This window comes from Salvia splendens, chromosome 12 (genome assembly GCF_004379255.2).
Source record: "Salvia splendens isolate huo1 chromosome 12, SspV2, whole genome shotgun sequence".
Taxonomy (NCBI): domain Eukaryota; kingdom Viridiplantae; phylum Streptophyta; class Magnoliopsida; order Lamiales; family Lamiaceae; genus Salvia; species Salvia splendens.
The window spans coordinates 8320721-8342537 of record NC_056043.1 but is presented as its reverse complement, the minus strand read 5'-3'; the positions used below and the strand labels follow the sequence as shown (position 1 = coordinate 8342537).

General features: G+C 38.0%; 2 protein-coding genes and 1 long non-coding RNA gene across 5 annotated transcripts; 1 reads left to right on the top strand and 2 right to left on the bottom strand.

The window, feature by feature from the left end:
- The first annotated feature begins 4999 nt into the window (after nt 1-4999).
- LOC121756989 lies at nt 5000-7328 on the top strand. The gene is made up of 3 exons (XR_006041146.1): nt 5000-5273; nt 6015-6103; nt 7100-7328. It is a non-coding gene; the product is annotated as an uncharacterized LOC121756989 (long non-coding RNA).
- A 5806-nt stretch (nt 7329-13134) lies between these two features.
- LOC121757484 lies at nt 13135-13713 on the bottom strand. The gene has a single exon (XM_042153023.1). The coding sequence runs from the start codon at nt 13711-13713 to the stop codon at nt 13135-13137; it is 579 nt and encodes a 192-aa protein (XP_042008957.1).
- A 734-nt stretch (nt 13714-14447) lies between these two features.
- Nucleotides 14448-16983, bottom strand: LOC121759397 (E3 ubiquitin-protein ligase RING1-like). Of its 3 annotated transcripts, none has more exons than XR_006041652.1 (2): nt 15897-16983; nt 14448-14670 (listed from the first exon to the last, which is right to left on the bottom strand). XR_006041652.1 is itself a non-coding variant. In XM_042154963.1 (2 exons), the coding sequence occupies exon 1, from the start codon at nt 16867-16869 to the stop codon at nt 15958-15960; it is 912 nt and encodes a 303-aa protein (XP_042010897.1). In that variant the 5' UTR covers nt 16870-16983; the 3' UTR covers nt 14448-14670; nt 15929-15957. The 3 variants fall into 3 exon arrangements, 2 of the variants coding, with proteins under 2 accessions (XP_042010897.1, XP_042010898.1); XM_042154963.1 differs by having other exon boundaries at nt 15929-16983; XM_042154964.1 differs by having other exon boundaries at nt 15990-16983.
- Between the last annotated feature and the right edge of the window lie 4834 nt (nt 16984-21817).

The following is a 21817-nucleotide window of genomic DNA, read 5'->3' as shown; positions in this document are numbered from 1 at the left end:
GGCGGCGCCAACTGTCACAATGAAGAGACGTCTTGGAGAGAAGGAGGGAGCGTATTGGAGAAGCTTTGCCACCTGGCACTCTAAAAAGGTGCGCCTGCACGTGAAGAGTCGCACAAGTCTGAACAGACACAGAGATCTCAAACGGGAAAAAATCTCAACAGTCGGGGTTGCAGTATAAAAAGGGTCTTTCCGATCTCACTTTCCATCAACTACTTTCAGAACCTTTGTGCTATCCTCTTCTACTTCTTTCCGAATTCAAATCACCCGCAGTCATAATCAGAGAGAAATGCAGGGCAATCAACTCGAGACTTCCAATATTTCCTCATTTTCTTCAGGAGCCGGTATCAACAGTAATAATCAGAGATCCTTGTCACCACCCAGCCCACCAGCCACCAGAACCCCGTTATTGCCTCCTAGATTCATCGGCCCGCTCTAATATGTGGACCCGGCTGACATAAGGCGTGTGGACTCCGTACTCAGAAGTTTTCCCACCGGCGCTGACCCCGTGGAGATTTACACCGCCCTCAAGGCCCGCCTAGGAATTTCTCAGTCTAAGGACCCCGCTTCGCCACCACCAGCAGAAGGGCTGCCTCTTCCCAGTGATCTCCTACTACGACGAAAGGAGGCAGAATTTAACCTTTTTTCGACTACAGAGGATGACTCCATCCCGAGAAGGACGCGCCGCCAGACGATGAGCCAGCGGCTTCTTGAAGCTGAGGGTTCAAGGCAGCAAGTGGATGAGAAGAGACAAGTGTACCAAGGGACCGGAGTAGTCATAGAAGCAAGCAAGACTATGGAGGGCAACCAGGTGAGAGCAGAGGAAAGGGAGCAGGAGGAAGGGGAAGAAAGTATCCTTCCTCCCCCTAATAAGGGCCACCGTACCAATCCAAGTTATGGGGCTTACTAACGCTGCCAGCATGCTTCCCCGCGCGAAGGAGAAAAAGAATAAAAATACCAAGGAGGAGGAGCTCTGATAAACGCGAACGCCTTGGAGGCAATAAGGAAGGCCTGTGTAATGGAGGCAATAAGGAAGGTGTGCAACATCCCCTGATTCAACCATCTAGAAAGCAGTAGTATTACCCTTAACTCTGTTTCATTACCCTTAACTCTGTTTCTTTGTGTAAATTATGTTTTTGACTCCGTTCTCACACTTAGTCCTGTGTATGGACTAAGTGTGAGAAGTTTATGGAAGTTGTTGTATGTTTTGCCTATTTGTATGTTTTTTTTATTTTGTTAGCATGCGTTGATCGCTGGGACTGTCTCACACTTAGCCCAGTGTCTGGTCTAAGTGTGAGAAGTTTCCCTTGTTTGTTGTGTCGTTGCCTGTGCCTAACCCTTTTTTCCACTGCATCAAGTCCCTCGAGGACGAGTTCATATGCAGTGGGGAGGGGGGACGGGTTAGTTACAGTAGAATCATACATGCTAAAATTTTTCAAAAATAACAAATTCCAGTTAGTAATAAATTAGGCAATATGCATGAAATTGGATAAATGGAAGACTTGATTACCTTTAGGAAGAGTTAGAAAAAAGATTCAGTATGCTCGCATGTAAAAACTTGATTGCAAAAACTTGATCAATTTGAACGACGCAAGTATGATGGAAACGCTCAATTTCTAAACCAACTGTGAAGTCTCTCTATATGTGAGTTATAAGCCAAAAGTAGAACACTTTCTACTATTTTTACAAAAGATATTTTTACGAGAGGCTGACTTTTAGTATTGAGATGAAAATTGCACAAGTAGTAAGGACTAAAGGCATTAGGACTTAACCACTTGAGCCGTTTCTTTTCCTTCGTTCCACAAACCGGCCTCACTAATCAAGGCACCCCTTAGTTAACCAAGTTGAGCACATACACTTTTACCCATTCTTTGAAGCCTTAAAACCAAATTTTACGTTTTACATCACGTGAGAAAAAGGGTCAAAGAAATGAAATATAACAAAAGGGGATGGCGATAAAATGTTCAAAATAAAGGGTAGCCGGGTTGATCAAGTTAGAAAATCGGGTTGATCATATAAAAAATTAGGAATGAAGAAAAGGTTTGAGAAAAAGAAAGGGGCAGGAAATAGTTGTAACCTGACCCAGAAAATCAAAAGTCAAAAAAAAAGTCGATAGTTATAAGGCTAAAGGTCGAAATTTGACCGAGAAGGAGCATCAAGAAGAGGAAGAAATAAATATCTCAAATCTGGTCTAGCGAGTTTAGTCAAATCTTTGACTTTTTGACTCATGTGATTTTTCTTTTTAAATTTTATTTTGAACTTAGAACCCCTAGGACCCTACCCTAATACGTTACTACCCTTGAGCCCCGTTACAACCCAAAATAAAGACCTTAAGGAACTATCTTGTGCAGTCCGATTCAAAGTATTAAAATTATGGCAACACCGAGTGAACAGTCCTAACATCTCTGGTGAGAAATGAGTGACTGAGTGAATCCAATAGTGGTTTTTAAATTGAGCAATCTTGACAAGCTGACACCTTGATCAAGCAAAAGCGAAAGAGAAGGAACACAAGCTACTGGCAAATGGATTGACCTCGACCTCGGGTATGATTGTCGGAAAATTATCCGGTCTAATGCATGCATGTGAATACGTGTTTTTATCTTAAGGTCTTGTTTCTCTTTTCGTTTTTTCTTTTACTTGTGAAATAAGTAAACCATGCCTGAAATTTGGCTTATCTTTTTCTTTTCTTTTTCTTTATACTTGAGAACAAGTATGTTTTAAGTGTGAGCAGTTTGATAAGGCTCATTTCATGCATCGATTTAAGGGTAAAATGTATGCTACTTGATCGGTTTATCGCGCAAAACAAGTGTTAAATGTGCAGAAATGCCACTTGACCAAGGCAGCAAGGCCGAACTGATCAAGCAAGTACAAAAGGCGATAAAAGGCCAAGAATCGGGGGAGTTGATCAAAGGGGAGTGATCAAGCAGCTAGACGGGGACCACTGGCTTCTAGAAGAAGAACACGTGAGGAAATGAGCTGGATATGGCGCACCATTCTGTTATCAAGGACGACGTTCTAGAAGGGGACATGTGCTAGCTTATGAGACACAAGGACGAAGCTGAGTCAGGAATCTGTTACTCAAAAGCGTCGTCATTCTAGAAGAAAGGCACGTAGCAATCAGTGAGTCGCTCATTCTCAGCATGAGCGAATATTCTCTGTCAAGATCGTTATCCAGCTGGAGGCCGAATCGAGCTTATAAATAAAGGGTGTGCTACCACAAGAAAGAGAGTTCGATTTTTTACTTTCCGTCTAGTTTAGCTTAGTTTAGTTCTGTAGCTTTTAGTCCAGTTCTCTAGAATAGCTTAGCTTAGATAAAGTAGTGCGTAGTTAAAAAGGGCAATCAAAGAAGCGCTGCAGAATACGTGTTTTCTGTTAGCGTTATCTTAAGTTTCCCGCTGAGATTCTTCTCAGTTTTTACCGCTTTCTTAGTTTCCGAAGTGTTAGCTTAGTTAAAATTTCACGATGTACTCAGTTTAGTTTAATCAAAGTTATTTTCGTTTTCATCCTCGCATTTACTTTTCTGCTGTTACCTGCAATTCACTTGACCCAGTAGTTAAAGTTTCGTTGATCAAGTTAGCTAGTTTAATTCTGCCTAGAGTAAAAACAGTAGTTAAAAACTCTCAAGTTAAAGCGTGGCAGCAGCCAACCCCCTGTTCACTACACACACACTCGACACACCAACTTCTTTGTGGGATCGACCCCGAACTTGCCGCTTTACTGTTAAAGTAGTGCAAAATTGGGAGTTTATAAATTACTTTGGTAAGGAAGAAAGCGAGAGCAAGACTGCAGTGATTAAGTGGCAACGACATTTACTAACTGATCCTACCGGTTCGGTTATCATTCCATATAACTTGATCCACGTTTTAATTACGTTTTCGTCTCTTTTCAGGCCCTTCCAAATATCCTAGATCTTGGTGTGGTGTCAGAGTATTTTTTTCACGAACATGTCCCTTCTGAGTTCCGATTCTATAAGCATGACAGAATATAGGCTAGCATGATAGGGTTAAGTAAACATAGTTTAAATTCCTAACAACCTAAAAAATATTTCCTTAAACATGTAAATTATTCCATCCGACTACATTTATAATTTGAAGTTAATAGTGGATCTATTTATGTTTTGAACTATAATAAAGTTGTACTCCGTATTTATGTTTTAGTTTTTACTTTAAACTTCCATGATTGGTTGATCATTGAAAATCTTGAAGTCTGAGTACTTGGATATTACTACAAATTTCTCTATCCTGGCGTCATATTTATTATGGGTAGTGATAAATTAACGAATATTGTGTATACAAAGTTGGACATTTTAGGTATTTTACATTTGAAATAAATTTATAATTATTAATTAATGCAATGTATTACATATTTACCCTTTTATTGATCATTTAGGAAAGGTTAAATTTTTCCTAATCAACATTTATACATTTAATTAAGGAATGATTTACTACATTAACTTTTAGATTGACCATTGCATAATTTATTCTTCCATTAACAAGAATTTAGGATATTTCTTCTCCATTGTATCAAAATTTAAACTCTCCCCTACAAAATTAGATTGATATGGTTAAATGATTTCATGATTTTTGGATGAATATCCTGAATGAATAGGAATAAATTAAAACAATTTTTTAATAAATTATAATATTTTAATTAAATATATTATAGATTGGCTTTCTTCAAATTTGCAAAATACTAATAAAAGGATTTGAATTGACTTACCTTCTAAAATAGAGAATTTTATATATTATTCAAACACTAATATAATAGTTTTGTAATATCCTAATATTTTAAAAGTTTAGAGTTAGTAATTAGATTTTTATTTAGTACTTTTATATATGTTTTATTAGGGATAAAAAAAGAAAGAGAGATAGGAATATAGAATTAATGAGAGAATTAGAAAAAGAAAAAGGGAAAGGAAAAGATTTGAAAGTGATGAGTAAGTTAGGGAGGAAAACGTGTCTTATGGAAGGAAATTAGGGAGAAAAAAATTAAGAAAAAGAAATTAGAGATTAAAAAAAAAAGAAAATTGATCCTCATCCATCTCCTCTCTCTTTCTTCCTCTCTCTCTCCACGCTACTCTCTCCATCTCTGTAAAGCTTTTCAACAGCTCTCAACTCCCTCCGATCAGCCACCGCGACTCCTCCAACCGCTCCACCGTGAAGCCTGTAATACACTCCATCAATCCAAGCTTTCAATTCCCCCTTCTTCCCCTCAATTTTGGAGCTTAGGTTGCAAACCCACCTCCACTTATCTTTGGAAAATAGTTGAAATTAGAGGTTAGATTCCTCCATAACCTCCTCAATCATGTTTCTGAGTATAATAAGTGATGTTAGTTTGATGTGATTCTTTTTGTTTGGTCGAAAATTAGGGTTCATAGAATTGGGGATTTTATTGTTTTGATGCTTTGGTGTAATTTGGCTTTTGAATTATGCAATTGGAAGTATGATATGACAGTTAAGCATGAAAGCGATAGGAAGAATCTATTTTTTTTGGGGGGGATTTCTTTTGTTGGAGAAATAGCTTGTTTATAGGCTGTTCTGGTGCTTCTGTACTGATCAGTTTCGGCAACCTTAACATGCTAGAATTTATGTTTTAAAAATATTTATGCATGCTATCAGGTCTTGAGAAGATGTTTGAAAAATTTCAAAGCATTTCATCAACGTTTGCTATTTTTAAAAATTCATGTTAAACAGTCGCCAGAATCTGTCACAAACTGGCAGGCTGTAGTAAAACGTTCATAACTCCCTAATCCCTTGGAATTTTGAGGAAAGCCTTTTTTGTAATTAAAATAGATATCTAGAGGTTTATTTTGGTGTAGGGCCCCCTAGTTATCTCCGAGTTAAGTCAGTTTATTTTATGAAGATGATGTAATGCAGTCAATACTTTCTAAAGCTTTAAAAGTTGAGAATATAGGTTTTTATGCTAAAAGGGAGATAGATAGATGTGATATTTTGGCTTCCATATTTGTGCTTTAAGTGTTTATTTATAAATTGTATATGTGTTTGTTTAAAAATTAGGTGAACCGAGGGAAAGCACAAGCGATAAGGGAAAATGGCACCTCCATGGTTGACTAAGCAAGTAATAGAGTTTTTTTTTACGTGTACAGGTAGTGTACGCGTGTTATAGAAGTTAATTTCTTTTAACTTCGATAAATATTACTACTTGTTTGTGTGATTCGTATGCTTATGCCATAGAACTTTAAAATGATTGTGTGGATTGTGTATACTTCAAGGTGAAGTGACAGAAACAGTGATATTGAAAGATGAGATTTGAAATTGTTGTTTGGCATTTCTTATGAGATACAAAGTGATTTAAATAGTTATATGTGTTGAATAATGTGAAATAGTTGCGTTATGCCCCATTGCTTGAGTGAATCACAGGGTATAGTTGGCATGCCATAGGACAGCAGTACTGCACACATGTTGATCACTCGTCTTCTGGATAACCGAAGCGATGGTCTATATGATATATCGATATTTGAAATGTACCCTATATGGTTAATATATGACAGTTGCCTTGCGTAGGCCATATGAAAGATTACAGTGTCCAATACGGACTTACATGATAGACGCCCTCATCGGGCTACAGATAGTGTCCTTGTACCCTTGTTCATCACTAAGCATAACTTTGGGGGCTGAATGTGGTTTTTGATTTAGAAATAATACTTTTGGTGCTTTGAATTCTTTAAGTAGTTATGTTTCTTGTAGTATAATTATGTTGATGAAAGAAAGTGACAGCAAATCGTATTATATGTTATATCATGTTATTGGTTTGATTGATAGATGGTAGATAGTTATTATTGAAGGTATTACGTGACAAATATGATAGTGTGGTTGTACAGGATGAAGGTGTTGATTATTTGCAAGTGATATATGTGATCTTGAATGATTCAAACTTATATGAATGATAATATTTGGTGATATGATTTTGAACTGGTATATTGATGCCGATATAAATTGAATATGTGTGGTACGACATTCCAGGTAATAAAGTGTTTACTTGTGATAGTAATATAGATTGAAGTTTTAGAGGTTTTATTATGGAATGCAATTACACTACGAGCTTTTAGAAGCTCACCCCCCTTTTCTTCTCCCTCTCGCAGAGTATAGAAGCGAGTGAACTCGCTAGTTGGCAACAGCACGTGTCAAGTCACCACCTCCCTTTTTACTGGTAAAGTTGGAGTTTACACGCGGCATGCTTAGGCTCTTTTGTTTGTAAATAGTTGGGCTACAAATGTAAGGTTATAACCTTCTTTTGCTAATAGGGATGTAAATAATTATCGAAGTAAGTTATCAATATTTTGTTATGTATAGTAGTAAATAGTTATGTTATCCTGGTTTAGTTACTTTTATGATAGTGTTGTATGATGAGTGTTTGCAAAATGATTTAAAAAAAAATAGGCAGGTTTTGTTTATCGATCGTACTGAAAGGTAACGTCACTTATTTGGTTAAAACTAACCGAGTAAGGGGTGTTATAAGTTTATTAATTGTTAGAGTTTCTTAAAAATTGATAAAATTCAAACTTTTAAATTCACTCATCTAATACTCATTGACAACAAATTATTTTTTTAAAATAATTTTAAAAAATTTAAATTATAAAAATGAATATAGGCATATATACTTAATTTCTTAGTATTATCTTTCAATGATAAAACAATAATCATTATCTTGTTACTAAATAATCTCAAGATTCTAAGTTATAAAAATGAATACATGTATATATACATTCTTACTATTATTTTCTATCGAAATAAGTTATTCTCATCCAATTATTTATAATTCATAAAATTTTAAGTTATAAAAGCGATTGCATGTATATATACTTAATATATTAGTGTTATCATCCAACGAAATAATTATAGTGTAGCCATTCAATTATTTATTGTTAAATAATTCTTAAAATTCTAAAGTTATGAAAACAAGTACATGTACATACTTGGTGTTATCATGCAATTAAATAATTATAGTTATTCACATCTAATTAGTTTATTATAAAATGATCTATAAAAATTATGAGTTATAAAAATGACTACATGTATATATATTTCATTTCTTAGTATTATCATCCAACGAAATAATAATTGACATTCATATCCAATTATTATTATTGTTTAATAATTCTTAAAATCCTAATTTACAAAAAGGACTACATGTCTATATACTTAAATTCTTAATGTTATTGTCCAACGAATAAATTATAGTCATTCTAATTCAATTATTTTATCATTAAATAATTTTAAAATTTAAAGTTATAAAAATGACTGTGTATATATACTTAGTGTTATCATCCAACGATATAATCATAGTTCTTCACGTTTAATTGTTTTAATATTAATTAATATTAGAATTCTAAGTTATGAAAGCGTATATACTTAATTTCTTAGTGCTATCATCCAACGTAATAATCATAGTCATTTACATCTGATTATTTTATTATTAAATTATTTAAAAAATCTAAGTTATAAAAACGACTATAGGTATATTTATTTCTTTCTTTCTTAGTGTTATCATCCGACGAAATAATATTTGTCATTCACGTTCAAATATTTTATAGTTTAATATTTCTTATATAATTTAAAGTTATAAAAATGATTACATGTGTATATACTTAATTTTTTTTAGTGATATCGTCCAAGGAAATAATATTAGTAATTCATATCCAATTATTTTATTTAAGTAATCTATAAAATTCTAAGTTATAAAAATTACTACGTGGATATACACTTAATTTTTTGTGTGAATCATCCAAGGAAACAATCATAGTCATTCACATTCAATTATTCAAGATGTTCACATTCTTGAGTGACACGAGATTTTAGGAGAAATTGTTAGGTGAAATAAGTAGAGAGAAAAAGGAAACTGAATATAAGGAGAGATAAGAGAAGGATTTATTTCCAAATATAGAAATGGGACATATTGAGACAAACTAAAAAAGGAAAGGTGAACATGAGGGAGTTTATGTATATATACTTTATTTCTAAGTATTATCATCCAACGAAATAATAACACTAATTCCCATCTAATTATTTTATTATTAAAATTTTATGTTATAAATACATGTATAAACCTTTTTATTTTTAACATATGATGAAATAATAATAATCATTCACATGCAATTATTTTTGTAGTATATTCATTTGTTTAAACATATGCATAAGGATTACTCTGGGCTACCTAAGTTTAAATTACCTTAGTTTATGAAATTTTATATATAATTGACACCTTTTTTTATTGTATTGATCTTCCATATTTTCATATTTCCATATATTTTCCATGTAATTTAATACTGGTATTATTTTATAAATATAAAAAGGGTAATTTAGTAAGAAAATAATACTCAATAAGAAAACCGGTTTAAGGAAAAATCGGTTTAAAATATATGTGCATTTTATATATACAATTTTGGTTAATATATCTTTACTCAATCTTTTATTATTAAATTATTTCTGAAATTATAAGTTATAAAAATCACTATCTACATATGTAATTAATTTTTCTATGTTATCATCCAATAAATAACAATAATAAGTTTAAAAGTTCTTTTGTATAGATATTTGCTAAATAATGGAACGGTTTTTTAGTTGTGTGAATAGAAATTTTTTGACATAATTTGTATTTGTATTTGCATTTATTAGCCATAATTTCATACTATATACACTCAATGTAATTTGGGAGTGATTTTACTTGATAAATATAAAAAAAGGATAACCTAGTAATAAAATAATAATTGATAAGAAAACCGGTTTAAATAAAAATGGGTTTAAAATTCAAGGGCATTTTGTGTATACAATGTTTGTAAATTAATCTTTATTCATTTTATTATGTCTGTAGTGTTCCTTTGCATTTATTATGTTGTGTTGCAAATCAATGTTATCAAGGACATAAGAATCCCGCCTAATAATGCAAAGTTAGAGCGTCCACTATAAGGTGGAGGCGGCTATAGCCGCGAGCGGGGCGGTAGGCGCGGCTATTATAGTGGAGGGGGTGTCCGCCGCGAGGGTGGACGCGGCTGGTGGGGGGAGGGCGGCGGACGAGGCTTCGCCGCGAGTGGGGCGAGGACGCAGCGGTGGGTGTATAGGCGCGGCTATAGCCGCGGCTATTATAGTGGCGGATATCCGCCGCGGCTATAGCCGCATTTTTTGAATTTTTTTTTTTCGTTTTTTCATCTATAAATACCACTCCCCCTCTTCCCCCACTCCCATTTTCACAAAATCCATACACCCACTTTCTACAAAATCACTCTCTACAAAATGCACCGAGGAGACGACGAATCACCCGACACTGAGGAATCGGGATATGACAGCAATCCATCTCAGCCGTCGGCCCATCATTCGCCGCCATCGGGTATTGGCGGATATGCTTCTCAGCCGTCAGGATTTGGCGGATATGCGGCTCCGTCACAGCCTTGGAGTTGGAATCAATCTCCACCACCGTGGGCATCGAGTCCACCCCTTCCTCCATCTCAGTCGTGGAGATCCTCACCAACGCCGCCCGCTTTACATCGGAATCTGAGTCGTTCCGCTTTTGGAGATTACCGACCCAACCTAGACGCGCTTCACCTGCCGCGGCCGGGTTCCCCTTTCCAAGCCAGCCAATCTCCGATCACCGAAGCAGATCAAGACGCATTTGATACTATGTTGGGTCTGCTCAGTTCCGGCATCCCAGATACGCCGGCAGCGCGGGTGGAAACACCTGTTCCGACCCGAGGAGGTAGCGGCAGTCGGGGCTCTGGTGGCGGTAGGGGCAGAGGCCCTAGGGGCGGAGGCGGCAGTCGTGGCACCGGCAACGTCGGTGGACACTCGGGCAGCTGCCCCGGCATTGCGAGTAGCGAGGGCAGTGGCGCCGGCGGTAGCGGTGATCAGCCCGAGCGGTCCAGCCGCGGCAAGCCATACAGCAAAGACGAGAGCATTGCCGTGGCGAAGGCGTGGGATTCTATCACTTCGGACCCCGTGGTGGGTACCGATCAGGAGTCGGGGAGTTTTTGGAGGCGCGTCATGTTGGCATACGAGGAATTGAAGCCCGACGGCGCCGAGAAGCGCGACCCAGAACAGATCCGAAAAAAGTTCGGTAGGATACTGCGGGCTACCAAGCTGTTCGCGTCCATATACGAGAACAACCTTCGCCACGCCGAGAGTGGCCGAAGCGTAGCAGATGTTAAGACCCTGTCGGAGGGTCAATACCACAAGACGGGCCAGCCGAAGTTCACCTTGTGGGAGGAGTATCTTGTCCTCGCGGATTGTCCGAAATTCAGGTCGATCGTGGCGAACGAGGTGGAAACAGCTCCTGGCCCGAAGCGCACAAGGCACAACCTTGCCCGGGAATACAGCAGTGGGAGCGGCTTCGAGCAGTCCGACGAGCAAGTCGAAGAGCCAGCCGCGACTCACATTAGGCGACGACGGCCCATGGGACAACAGGCCGCTATCCGCAAAGCCAGAGGGGGTAGAAGTGCCTCACGCCAAACGGCGGCCGCGTCCGGATCGCGCATCCCCCAGTCTGCCCCAATCCCACAGCCCACGGTGCAACCCCACGAGGTATTGGCCAATAGCATAGACGTAACGTTGATGCAACAACTGCAAGACGTATGCAGGTCATACGCAGGTGAAACTGACCCGTACGTCAGGAACGTCTACAAGAGGCTCATCAATCGGCTTGAGAGTCGACTGGGGTTGGTTGATAATGCGCCTGGGGATACTGAGGCCGGCAGCAGCGAGAGAGGAGGAGGAGGAGAAGAAGAAGAAGAAGAAGAAGAAGAAGAAGAAGAAGAAGAAGAAGAAGAAGAAGAAGAAGAAGAAGAAGAAGAAGAAGAAGAAGAAGACGAAGAAGCCGACTCCGACACCGAGTAGACGGTGCCGGAGTTTTGTAGTTGTATTTTATTTTAATTATTCGTTGTATAATTTTACCGGTTTGCAATACAACGAATATTCGGGCCTAATTACCTCGTATTCTAGTTATTTATACTGCGATTATTTAAATTACACTTGATTGAAACTAAAAAATATTTAAAAATGAAAATTGATTATAAAATTTGGGGGCTATTGGAGTTGTCCACTATAATGGCGGAAATAGAATTTTGGGGCTATGGACAATAAAATTGGGCTATGGATAAAAACTGAGGCGGGGCTATTGGGCGTGTCCGCCTTATAGTGGACCCCCTTAGTAACTGGTAAGAATGCAAATTTTGAGGGGTATAATTGGAAGAATGGACTTTTGGCATTTGATACTCTGATTCTGATACATTGAATGTGGTCGGTCTTTTGCTTTTGGAAATGTTACAACCATCATGAGAAATACTGCTCCATCGCTTCTAACATAGTTTTTTTTGCATACGAAGATTAAGAAATATAGAGTAAATTAAGAAATAAATAAAGTTAGAATGATGTTGCAAAAATAGAAATGGTTCTATTTTGTTAGGACATCCCAATATATGATCGTGGAACACATGAAGTAATATTTTTCATTTAAATTACTATATTCCTTTTGTGTGTAATCTATAGTCTAATTTTGATTCAACATGCATTTTAATAAATTGTTTGATTTTGTGAAAAAATTGGAAAAAGAGTTAATGGAATGTGTGTCCGACTTTTACATATTGGTTTTATAATAGAATGTGAGTGTAATAATTTAGTTGAATGATGGGGTCTACTTATTTAAAATGGAGGTTTAAATTACGGACATCTTGAAATGGAAAAATGAGTCATTTTTTCACGAACATGAGGAGTAGGACTAGTGATCGGGTTTATTAAATTTAATTTATCAATTTTTTTGAAAAAATCACAATTTGGACTCCTTTTGTCATATGGAACATTTGAATTGTGTTGAATATTGCATAATATTACTATTGAACACAATTCGAATGAATTCTATAAATTCATGTTATGTACTGTACAAAAGTGTAGACGCGAGACAAAAAAACGTCAAGTGCAAAGAATTTCATACAGATCCAACAAAGTGGTAATAAAGAAAGTGCCTGTTTAGTTTATCTAAAATAATTACTTTGATGAAATATAAATCAAACGTGTCTCTTGCATTCTAGCAAATTGTTTAGTTAACCATTAATTAAAATGAAGTATATCAGTAGTGTCTAATTTCGTTTGTTTATATTCTATTAGAAGCAATCTTGCAAACTAGATATTGTCATCAATACTTCAAACCATGAAGTATATCAATAGTGTTGTCTTGAGGTTGGTTCCCATACTTGGCTTTGTACTCTCCCCAGAGCTGTTCCACGGGTTTCCCGAGCAACTCGACCCAGTAAGCGTCGTTGTATGCATACCTCATCTTCTTGTTCAGTTTCGCGGTGAAACCTTCCAGCAAACTGTCACAATACTCCAAAAACCTCTCTGTCACACCATACCCTGCATCCCACTTCTGACCTTCACCGGGTTTAGTATAAGTATCCGGATCGTAGTAGCCCGACTTGACCATCACATAGTCTGCAGTCCCCTCCGTGAGGCCACCCGGGGCTCCAAAATTACCATGCCATTGGAACACATGAGTCATCTCATGAAACAGTAGTGAAGTGAACATCCACTTTGAAATTGATGTAGGGCGGTATATGTCGTACAGTGCTGAGGCACTGACGTTAACGTTGTCACCGTTTTTGTACGCATAGCCCGGGAATTCGGAAATGTATACATTTAAAACAGGCACATCCCTTCTATCTTCAGGGCTACTTTCTTCAAAGACTTGGTAAATGAAATCGTTGATGGTTGGCATGATTGATAATGTGAAGTCAACACCGATTTCTGTGTCGAATAGTTGGCCTCCCGGGGTGTTGGGGACCGTGTTCGTCACGATGTATTGGGTTGCATGACTGTGTTGTACTAGGCATGATAGAAGAAGAGAAGCATGGATGAGAAAAATGCAATGCCTTTTATTCATGATTGATGATTGATTATCAAGGCAATTTTTGTTTAAGTTTGTGTGTTATGTGAGTTCCTTGCATGGTTGGGAATGATATATATACATACAGAAACTATTAGGCTAATTAAATGTGGTCTCATAAATTGTGTTTATATCTGGGATATTAATACGTAATTTCTGTTACCAAATACTGATGAATTTAATACCCATAACATTCTTGTAATAAAGTGACGTAGTATTGTAATGTCAACAGTTATAAAAACATGACAATAATAATCTACAGGACATTGTTATACTCTAAATTAGACTTTGATTCCACCATTTGTTGTAATTGTTTGTGAGGGATGATTTCATTTTTATGTTCCACAAATTCTTCTATATAAGAGTCGCTAATCCATCTCTCAGTAAGATTCATAACTATCTTCACTCTTAAACAGAGCGTCGCCACCCGATATCTCTCACAAGTAGAAACCTAAACGCCCGATATCACTCACAAGTAGAAACCTAAACAGCTACCGAAAACAATTAATTTGCTATTAGTGATGCTGCTGTTTCAGGTTGAGAAATAACTTGTTACCAGATGGATATAAGTTATATAACCAAAATCGATACTTTAACATGATTATAGAGATTTCACTGTACAAAAATGACATGAACCGTGCTGAGTTTACTTATGCAACAAAAAAAACAAACTGATGGTTATTATGTGATCATGCAAGTAATCCCTCTATCTATCCTTCGTTACAAGCACAAAGATTGTTCTCCATCAAGCGCAAATAAGCTATCATCAACTTCATCCACATCATAAAGCTGCCAAACAGGAACAGAAAAACTACAGTTAGTATACGGTAAACATGGCAGTTTAATGAATCTTATGACATTCTTCAAAATAATTTATGATGAAGCATGCAGCACTGGGCGAAGATTCAATAAAATGACAATATGTAGCAAGAAGCTCAAACTAATGGCTTTTCGTAACATACCACAGACAATAAATCTATAAGAAAACAATAAGATAGTCCCAAAGTATTCATTTAGGTAATATTTGAGTCGCTCAAAAGGCAATAATAATTCTTCCTTTCAGGTCAGTTTAGTTTTCATCCATCTTCCCAATGCCACTCTGTCATACTTAACCACCTGGAAATATTTTTTTTCTTTCTGTTTTTTGCAGCCAGAGAATGGCTCAGCATACTGGCACAAAAATCCGAAGGTGGGGGACAGCAAGGCGACAAGAATATGGAGACTAGAGCATTGAATGGATTCTGTTTTAAGATATCTAAAACTTGGATGACATGCATAAAGGATTCCTCAGCCGATCACACTACCAGAAAATTCTGTAGAACACCATTACATCTTCATGGCAGCACTACCTCAAGATATTTAACTATTTAAGATGAGCTGGGTACATATCTTAAGGCAAACTTGGCATCTGAAACAAGTAACACATACAAGGTTCTTGTAAGACAATTTTGGTATTTTCTCAAGGTAATGTTATAACATCATGCAAATATGGGCAATCTGCAGTAGTTTTCATATAGCAGGCATGATAAATAATGGGATTGGATATAATCTCAGAAGCAAAAAAGTGAAATAAGTGGTTAGACCAGAGATCAGAATATAGGAGTAGTTTCTATGGAAAAAGCATTTACCAATGAGCAATTTGATAGTTATAATAGCTGGAAAACACACCGTGTATTCACAAGTTCCAGCAGGTACTCTATTATCTAAGCATGCAGTTTCATTTGGTTGAAGTCGTTCAAGTAATAATGTTATAACAAATGTTCTATGCTTATGTAGTTATGCTGTGTCTCCCTACTCCTATTTCAATTTAAGTTTCTAATCAACTTATGCATTCAAAAGAATTTATTAATTCTCGCACAGTCCATATGCAACTAGTCTTATTCTAATTTCCATAGTGCTGTTTATATGATAATAAGAGTCATTCGGAATTTCGCATAAACACATTCATTAAATACTATCATACACAAATTATAGCACAACAGCAAGAAGCCCAACCAAGGGACAAAAAAACAGACACTGAATTATGCATAGAATTGGATTCAATAACTTTAGATCGAAATCCTTATGGAAACACGTTTAACTCCGCCACTGATTGTTCCGGCCACCACCTTCACGACCTGAATCTGACCCTCCAAACAGCCAAGGAAATGATATGGTCATCCTCCTCTCCACGGTCCTCTGCCCATCAGAACCCCCAGCTGCATCCCCATCACCACCGTTGCCCCCCCGAGAAACTCCATTCCTGTTCTCATAGTCCGCATCATCAGTAGGAAGCTCGTAGCGACACACAGGGCACGAATTATGCAACTCCAGCCAGGGCAGAATGCAATCATCGTGATAAACATGCTTGCAAGGCATCTGCTTGACAACAGTCCCCAATTCCAAATCATCCTTGCACACCGCACACTGCACCAAGTCCGATTTCAGCATTCCCTCGTCCACATTAACGCTCGGAAGCGCCTGGACAGCAGACTTGGAGGCCGGAGGCGTGCCGTATCGATTGGGATCGTTCTCGGACAATTGCTGGATCAACTGCTCGAATCCAGGGCCCATGAAATAGTCTCCGAGGTTCGTGGAGAGAGGGAATCCGGAAGCAGGCGACGGATGGTCGTCGAAGACGAACTGATAGTCAATGCCGCTGGCGCGGCGATTGGCGAGGAGGTTCATGAGGTAGAGAACCGGGTCGAAGGCATCCTGGCCGAAGGAGGACTCAGGGGCGGCCCTAGGCGGGCGGGAGAGAGGGCTAGGGTTTGTTGTTGTTGCGGAAGGGAGGAATTGGGAGAGGAAGAGGGAGAGGGGATCGGAGAGGAAGGGGTCCGGGGCGGGGGTAGGGTTAGGGTTTTGGAATTCTTCGACGAAGCCGGAGTTGCAGGAGGGGCAGAGGATGTCGCCGGCGGGGGAGGGGGTGATGGTGACGGTGCGCTCGCATTGGTGGCAGAAGAACATCTGAGGGCCGCCTTCCGCCACCGTGACGCCGCTGGAGGACATTTTTGTGACGAAAAACGGAAAAGAGGGCGGAAGATTCAATGATGTTTGGATTTGGATTATGAATCCAGCGAATTTCGGATTAGGGATTTTTACAGAAGAGAGGAATATGTTTTTGAGGGTGATTTTGTTTAGCAAGTGTTTTCACCCATACGCTCTTAGGCCATCCACAACGCTGTTCCTAAACCGTTCCTTAAACCACTATTTGAGGGTCTCACTGTACTTATTTACTTCCTTCCTTAACTAAGAAACGGAACCTGCAACCCTCCGTTTCTTATCCGTTCCTTAAAATACTATTCATTCAATTTCATTTTGTATTTTTATTTCCAACCCAATTCAATTTAAATAAACACACTTTAATAAAAAACAAACACACTTTATTTAAAAACACACGACATTAAAAAAATTACAACTTAAACTTAAAAAAAATAAAAAAACACACAATAATAAACACACAATTAAACGTGGGAAAATAAAAAACTACTCCGCCGGCTAATCATCCTCCGGAGGCGGTCGAGGTTGAGGGGGAGTTGTGCTGCCATATGCACAATTCCGTTCCACCAGGCCGCGAATTGGGCGTACGAGAAGCGGGAAGTGTCCGCCATTGTGGCGGTCATGCACGCCACCATAAGTGTGTCCGAGCCTCCCCGCGAGCCCGATCCCGATGCCGACTGGCTTGATTCGCCTCGGCCCTTCCTCGCTCTAGCCGCCTTCGCCGCCTTCGTCCCTTGGGGCCGACGGCGCCCACGGCTGGATCCCCCGTATTCGTCGGGCGTTGGATCCCCCATACCCCCAAACACCTGCGGTTCACCCTCGCTGGCCTCACCGGTGTCACCAGACGAGTAGTTGTCGGTCGTCGTGTGCTTCGTACGCTTTGAGGTTGAGCCCGAGCTCGAGCGGACACCGCCGGCCCACCTTTCCTCGTCCTTGACGAGCTGCCAAATATCAACATATTTGAACTGTAGCCCGGTGTCCTGGTACAAGACGCGCAAAGCCGCCCTCAGAATGTCGGCGCCCGAAGCTCCGCTTTGGTAGTTCGCCTCTTCGGCCGAGTAGATGCCGCAAAATTTTTTGACCTGTACGTCGACTCGGCCAAAGTGAGCACAGAGCATTGTATATTTGCGCTTCCGGGCCCCTTTCGGCTTAATCTGGTGGTAGACATCGCGGACCTTTTCCCAGAAGCACTTGGCGGCTTGTTGATTCCCGACGATGGGATCGTACGAGACGGTGAGCCAGGCGGTGTACACCGCCTTTGTTTCTTCGTTGTTGTACGGATGCCGGCCTAGATCCTCCGGTTCCTCCTCCTCCGCCTCCTCGGCCGCCTCAGACGCAGCCCTGGAGCTTTCACCGCCTTGGCCTCCTCCCTGGGTGGGTTCAACGGGGATATTCTCCCGAATCTGGGACAAACCCTGAGAAAGGCGCGAGCCGGGTGGTCGTGCGTAGGCATCCACATCGAAAGTGGGTGGTTTGTACCCCTGGGTGCCCGTCGTCGACGACCCGGAACCACCAAGTGTGTTGTACATGGTCTGCCAATCGCCCAACGCGTTGAGATCCCACCCACCGGAGCCGTCACCGCCGTAGTTGCCGTCGCCGGACATTTTGTGTAGAGATTGAATATGAAAATTGGAGAGGAAATGATGTTGGTTGTATGTGAAATGAGAATGAAGTAGGAGTATTTATAGAATAAGAAAATAAAAATAAAAATAAAAATAAAAATAAATAAAGTTAAAAAAACGGTAATATTAACGTTATAAAAAAAAATTTAAAAAAAATTAAATAATTATTGCGTCAGCAGGTGACGTGTCCCACTCGCGGGCCGGCGAGTGGGACTCACGCACGCCGCGGGGAGCGCCACGTCGCCGAAGCCCGTGGCGGCACAGACCGTGCCGCGTTTCGTTCCGTCGGCACCCGGCACGGAATGGGAACGGAACCGGGACGAAACCATGCGCCGCAAAGCGTTCCGCGGCGAAACCGTTCCGGCGGAACGGCACGCGGAACGCCGGCGGCCCGCGTTGCGGGTGCTCTTACACACGGAACGAATGATCATTATATTAGTATTAAAATATAAATTTATTACCCTGATTCTGGCAATTAATAATACTCCGCTACTAGTATGTATGATCAAATTAAGGGGTAATTGCATGTTTCATATAAAATGTTTTAACTTTGTTTTAATTTAGTGCAAATATTAGGTTTATATATTTCATATAAAAAATTACATTAGTGTTTTAAATTAATACATTCTGTTAAATATTTAGAACACCGTTATTTAGTTTATAATTTATCGAACTTATTATCATAATAAAAGAATAATTAGAGATTTAATATAATTAGTCACTTTTAAAAAAATAACAGTCAATATCAATTCTTCCAACTGTCTCTCAATACACTCTTTTTTATTGTATTCTTTATAGAACACAATATAAAATAAGTTCATATTTTATCTTTACAAAATGGCTAATTTGAGCTTCAAACAGTGAATAAGTCAATATTTAATTTTTACAAAAAAGATTCAATATCTTTTTAATTGTATTCTCCATTGTTACATGAGAAAACTTCGACAATAAAATGCAATTCGCTAATTTGATGGTGAAGAGTGATGATTTTTTTTCTACGTGTTTTTCATTTTTGTAAGTAATAAAAATAACTGTGTTTGAAATAATTAATGGGAAGTTTTAATTTAAAACTTTTTGTACAAATTTGAAACATTGATGAAACTTTTTGTATATAGGAGTATGATGTAATTGGAAGTAACTGTATTAGCAGGGACTTAACGAAATGTATTAATTTAAAACACTAATGTAACTTTTTGTATGAAATAGGTAAACTTAATACTTTTTATACTAAATTAAAACAAAGATAAAATATTTTGTATGAAACATGTAATTACCCAAAATTAAGTAATTACCCCCAAATTAAGTAGATTGATATTGGAAGAGCAGATCTAAGATTTTTTATGATTTGTTTTAGTTTAAAATTAATTTTAATAGTAACATATTCTGAATATACTATTCTAAAAAGCGAACGGAAAGAACGGATTATATTCTCCATGAGATTTTTACGTTTTTTTATAATTTAACATGTGTTTTAATGGTAGGGATTATTAACGTCTTTTCAGTGCTTATAATTAAATACACATGCAAGCAAAATAATCTATATAGTTTTTTTTTAAGAAAAAAAACAATCTATATAGTTAAATGAGTGGATTTTGATCAAATCTTACTGGAATTGGTGTTCTTATCAAATTGATCCATTGAAACTTGATAACTTCGAGTTGTGTTGGGCTAAATTCGGGTAATTCATTAAAAAAAACTATTGAGTACTACCTCCATCCTCAAAAAATAGACAAAGTTGTGAATATCACGTGTTTTAATATGCAATTGGTAAAGTAAGAAAGATGGAGGGAAAAAGATTGTGTAAGTAGTATTAATGAATCGTGAGGTCCCCATTTAGAATGATGTATATGGTTGTTATTTGTTTCAAACTTTTTATTTTCAGAATTTGTCTAATTTTGATGGACGACCAAAAATGGTAAAATTAGTCTATTTTTTAATGGAAATAGTATTATTTTTATTATTTGTTTTAAAAAAATCATACTCAAATCATGTAATTAAATCAGGTTTATATATTGTAATATTGAATTTTAATTGAGTGAATCTGATGTTTATCACGCAAATCAAGTTTAATCGGGTAATTTTAGGTTTTTATTGTGTAATATCATATTCTAGTCGTTATCACGTAAATCTGATTTTTATCGTGTTGTGTCAACTCATATTATATTGTGTCGTTTACAAATCCGTGTTGTGTACATATTGTGCTTGAATTTAAAAAGTAGCATGTCAGATTCGTGTTTGAATTGAAAATTTCATTAAAAGGTCGGGTTCAGATTATATTTTATTGAGTTGAGTCTTTATTAGATTAGCTTCATATTGAGTTGAGTCTTTATTAGATTAGCTTAATAATAATCCAATGATTTGTGACCCCTATCAAAATTAATTATCATGGTGGAGTAGTAGTATTACATAGAACATGAATAGTATATATTCATAATTAATGGGATGCACCACTGCATCCAAAATTCAGGACTCAATGAGTTGAATATAGTGAAAGTTGTCGCTAATATTTGCTGACAGTTGAAGAAGAATCTTTTTTTTCACAGTTAAAACTTATCTGAATCAAAGTGGGTGTTAAGGGAATTAGCAATGGGGCACCTTAAGGTGCGTCACGTCAGCAGTTTTATCCTCCTACCTCCCCACCTGCAGTGGGACGCCACGTCATCATTTTTTTAATATTTACAAAATCCATTCGAATTTAAAAAAAATAATACATTAACATACGAATTTCAAAAACTGAATTTCATTTAATAAAAATTTATACATTACAATGCGACGTCTGTGAGCTTCCTGGTGGTCGCGTCGGACATACGACCTATGTCGAATAGGCCAATGGACTTGCTCAGCCGCCCGCGCTGCATTTGCGCATAGCATGCCGTCATGGCCTCTTCAACGGCTGCATCTAATGCTTCGTCAAGCGAACCACCGGATTCAGACGAACTAGAACTATTGATGCCGTCGCCGAGATTCATGTTGGTTGGACGTAGAGAGAGAATATGTAAAGAGATAGTCGATATGTTCGTATACACAACTGAATGAGAAACGAGATTTAAATAGAAAATCTAAACCGCGTGCCATCGTCCGCGTCGATCGTCCGCGACCTCCACAATGGGGCGGACGATGGCGCGGATCACTGTAAAACCGAAAATAACACCCAAGAAACGAAATGTATAAAGAGATTGATGAGTTAAATATCCAAAAACCAAAACATATAGTAATATTGTTTTGCCTCATATTACAATAATAGTTTAACATCTTACTCGAGTGCAATTCATATGAATTTACTAGATTCGTTATCATTGTCATGGTTAGAGCATCCACAATTGCGGCGAGCAGAC

Coding starts and splice junctions, on each gene's coding strand:
- LOC121757484 (XM_042153023.1), bottom strand. CDS start 13,713: ATGCCAACCATCAACGATTTCATTTACCAAGTCTTTGAAGAAAGTAGC.
- LOC121759397 (XM_042154963.1), bottom strand. CDS start 16,869: ATGTCCTCCAGCGGCGTCACGGTGGCGGAAGGCGGCCCTCAGATGTTC.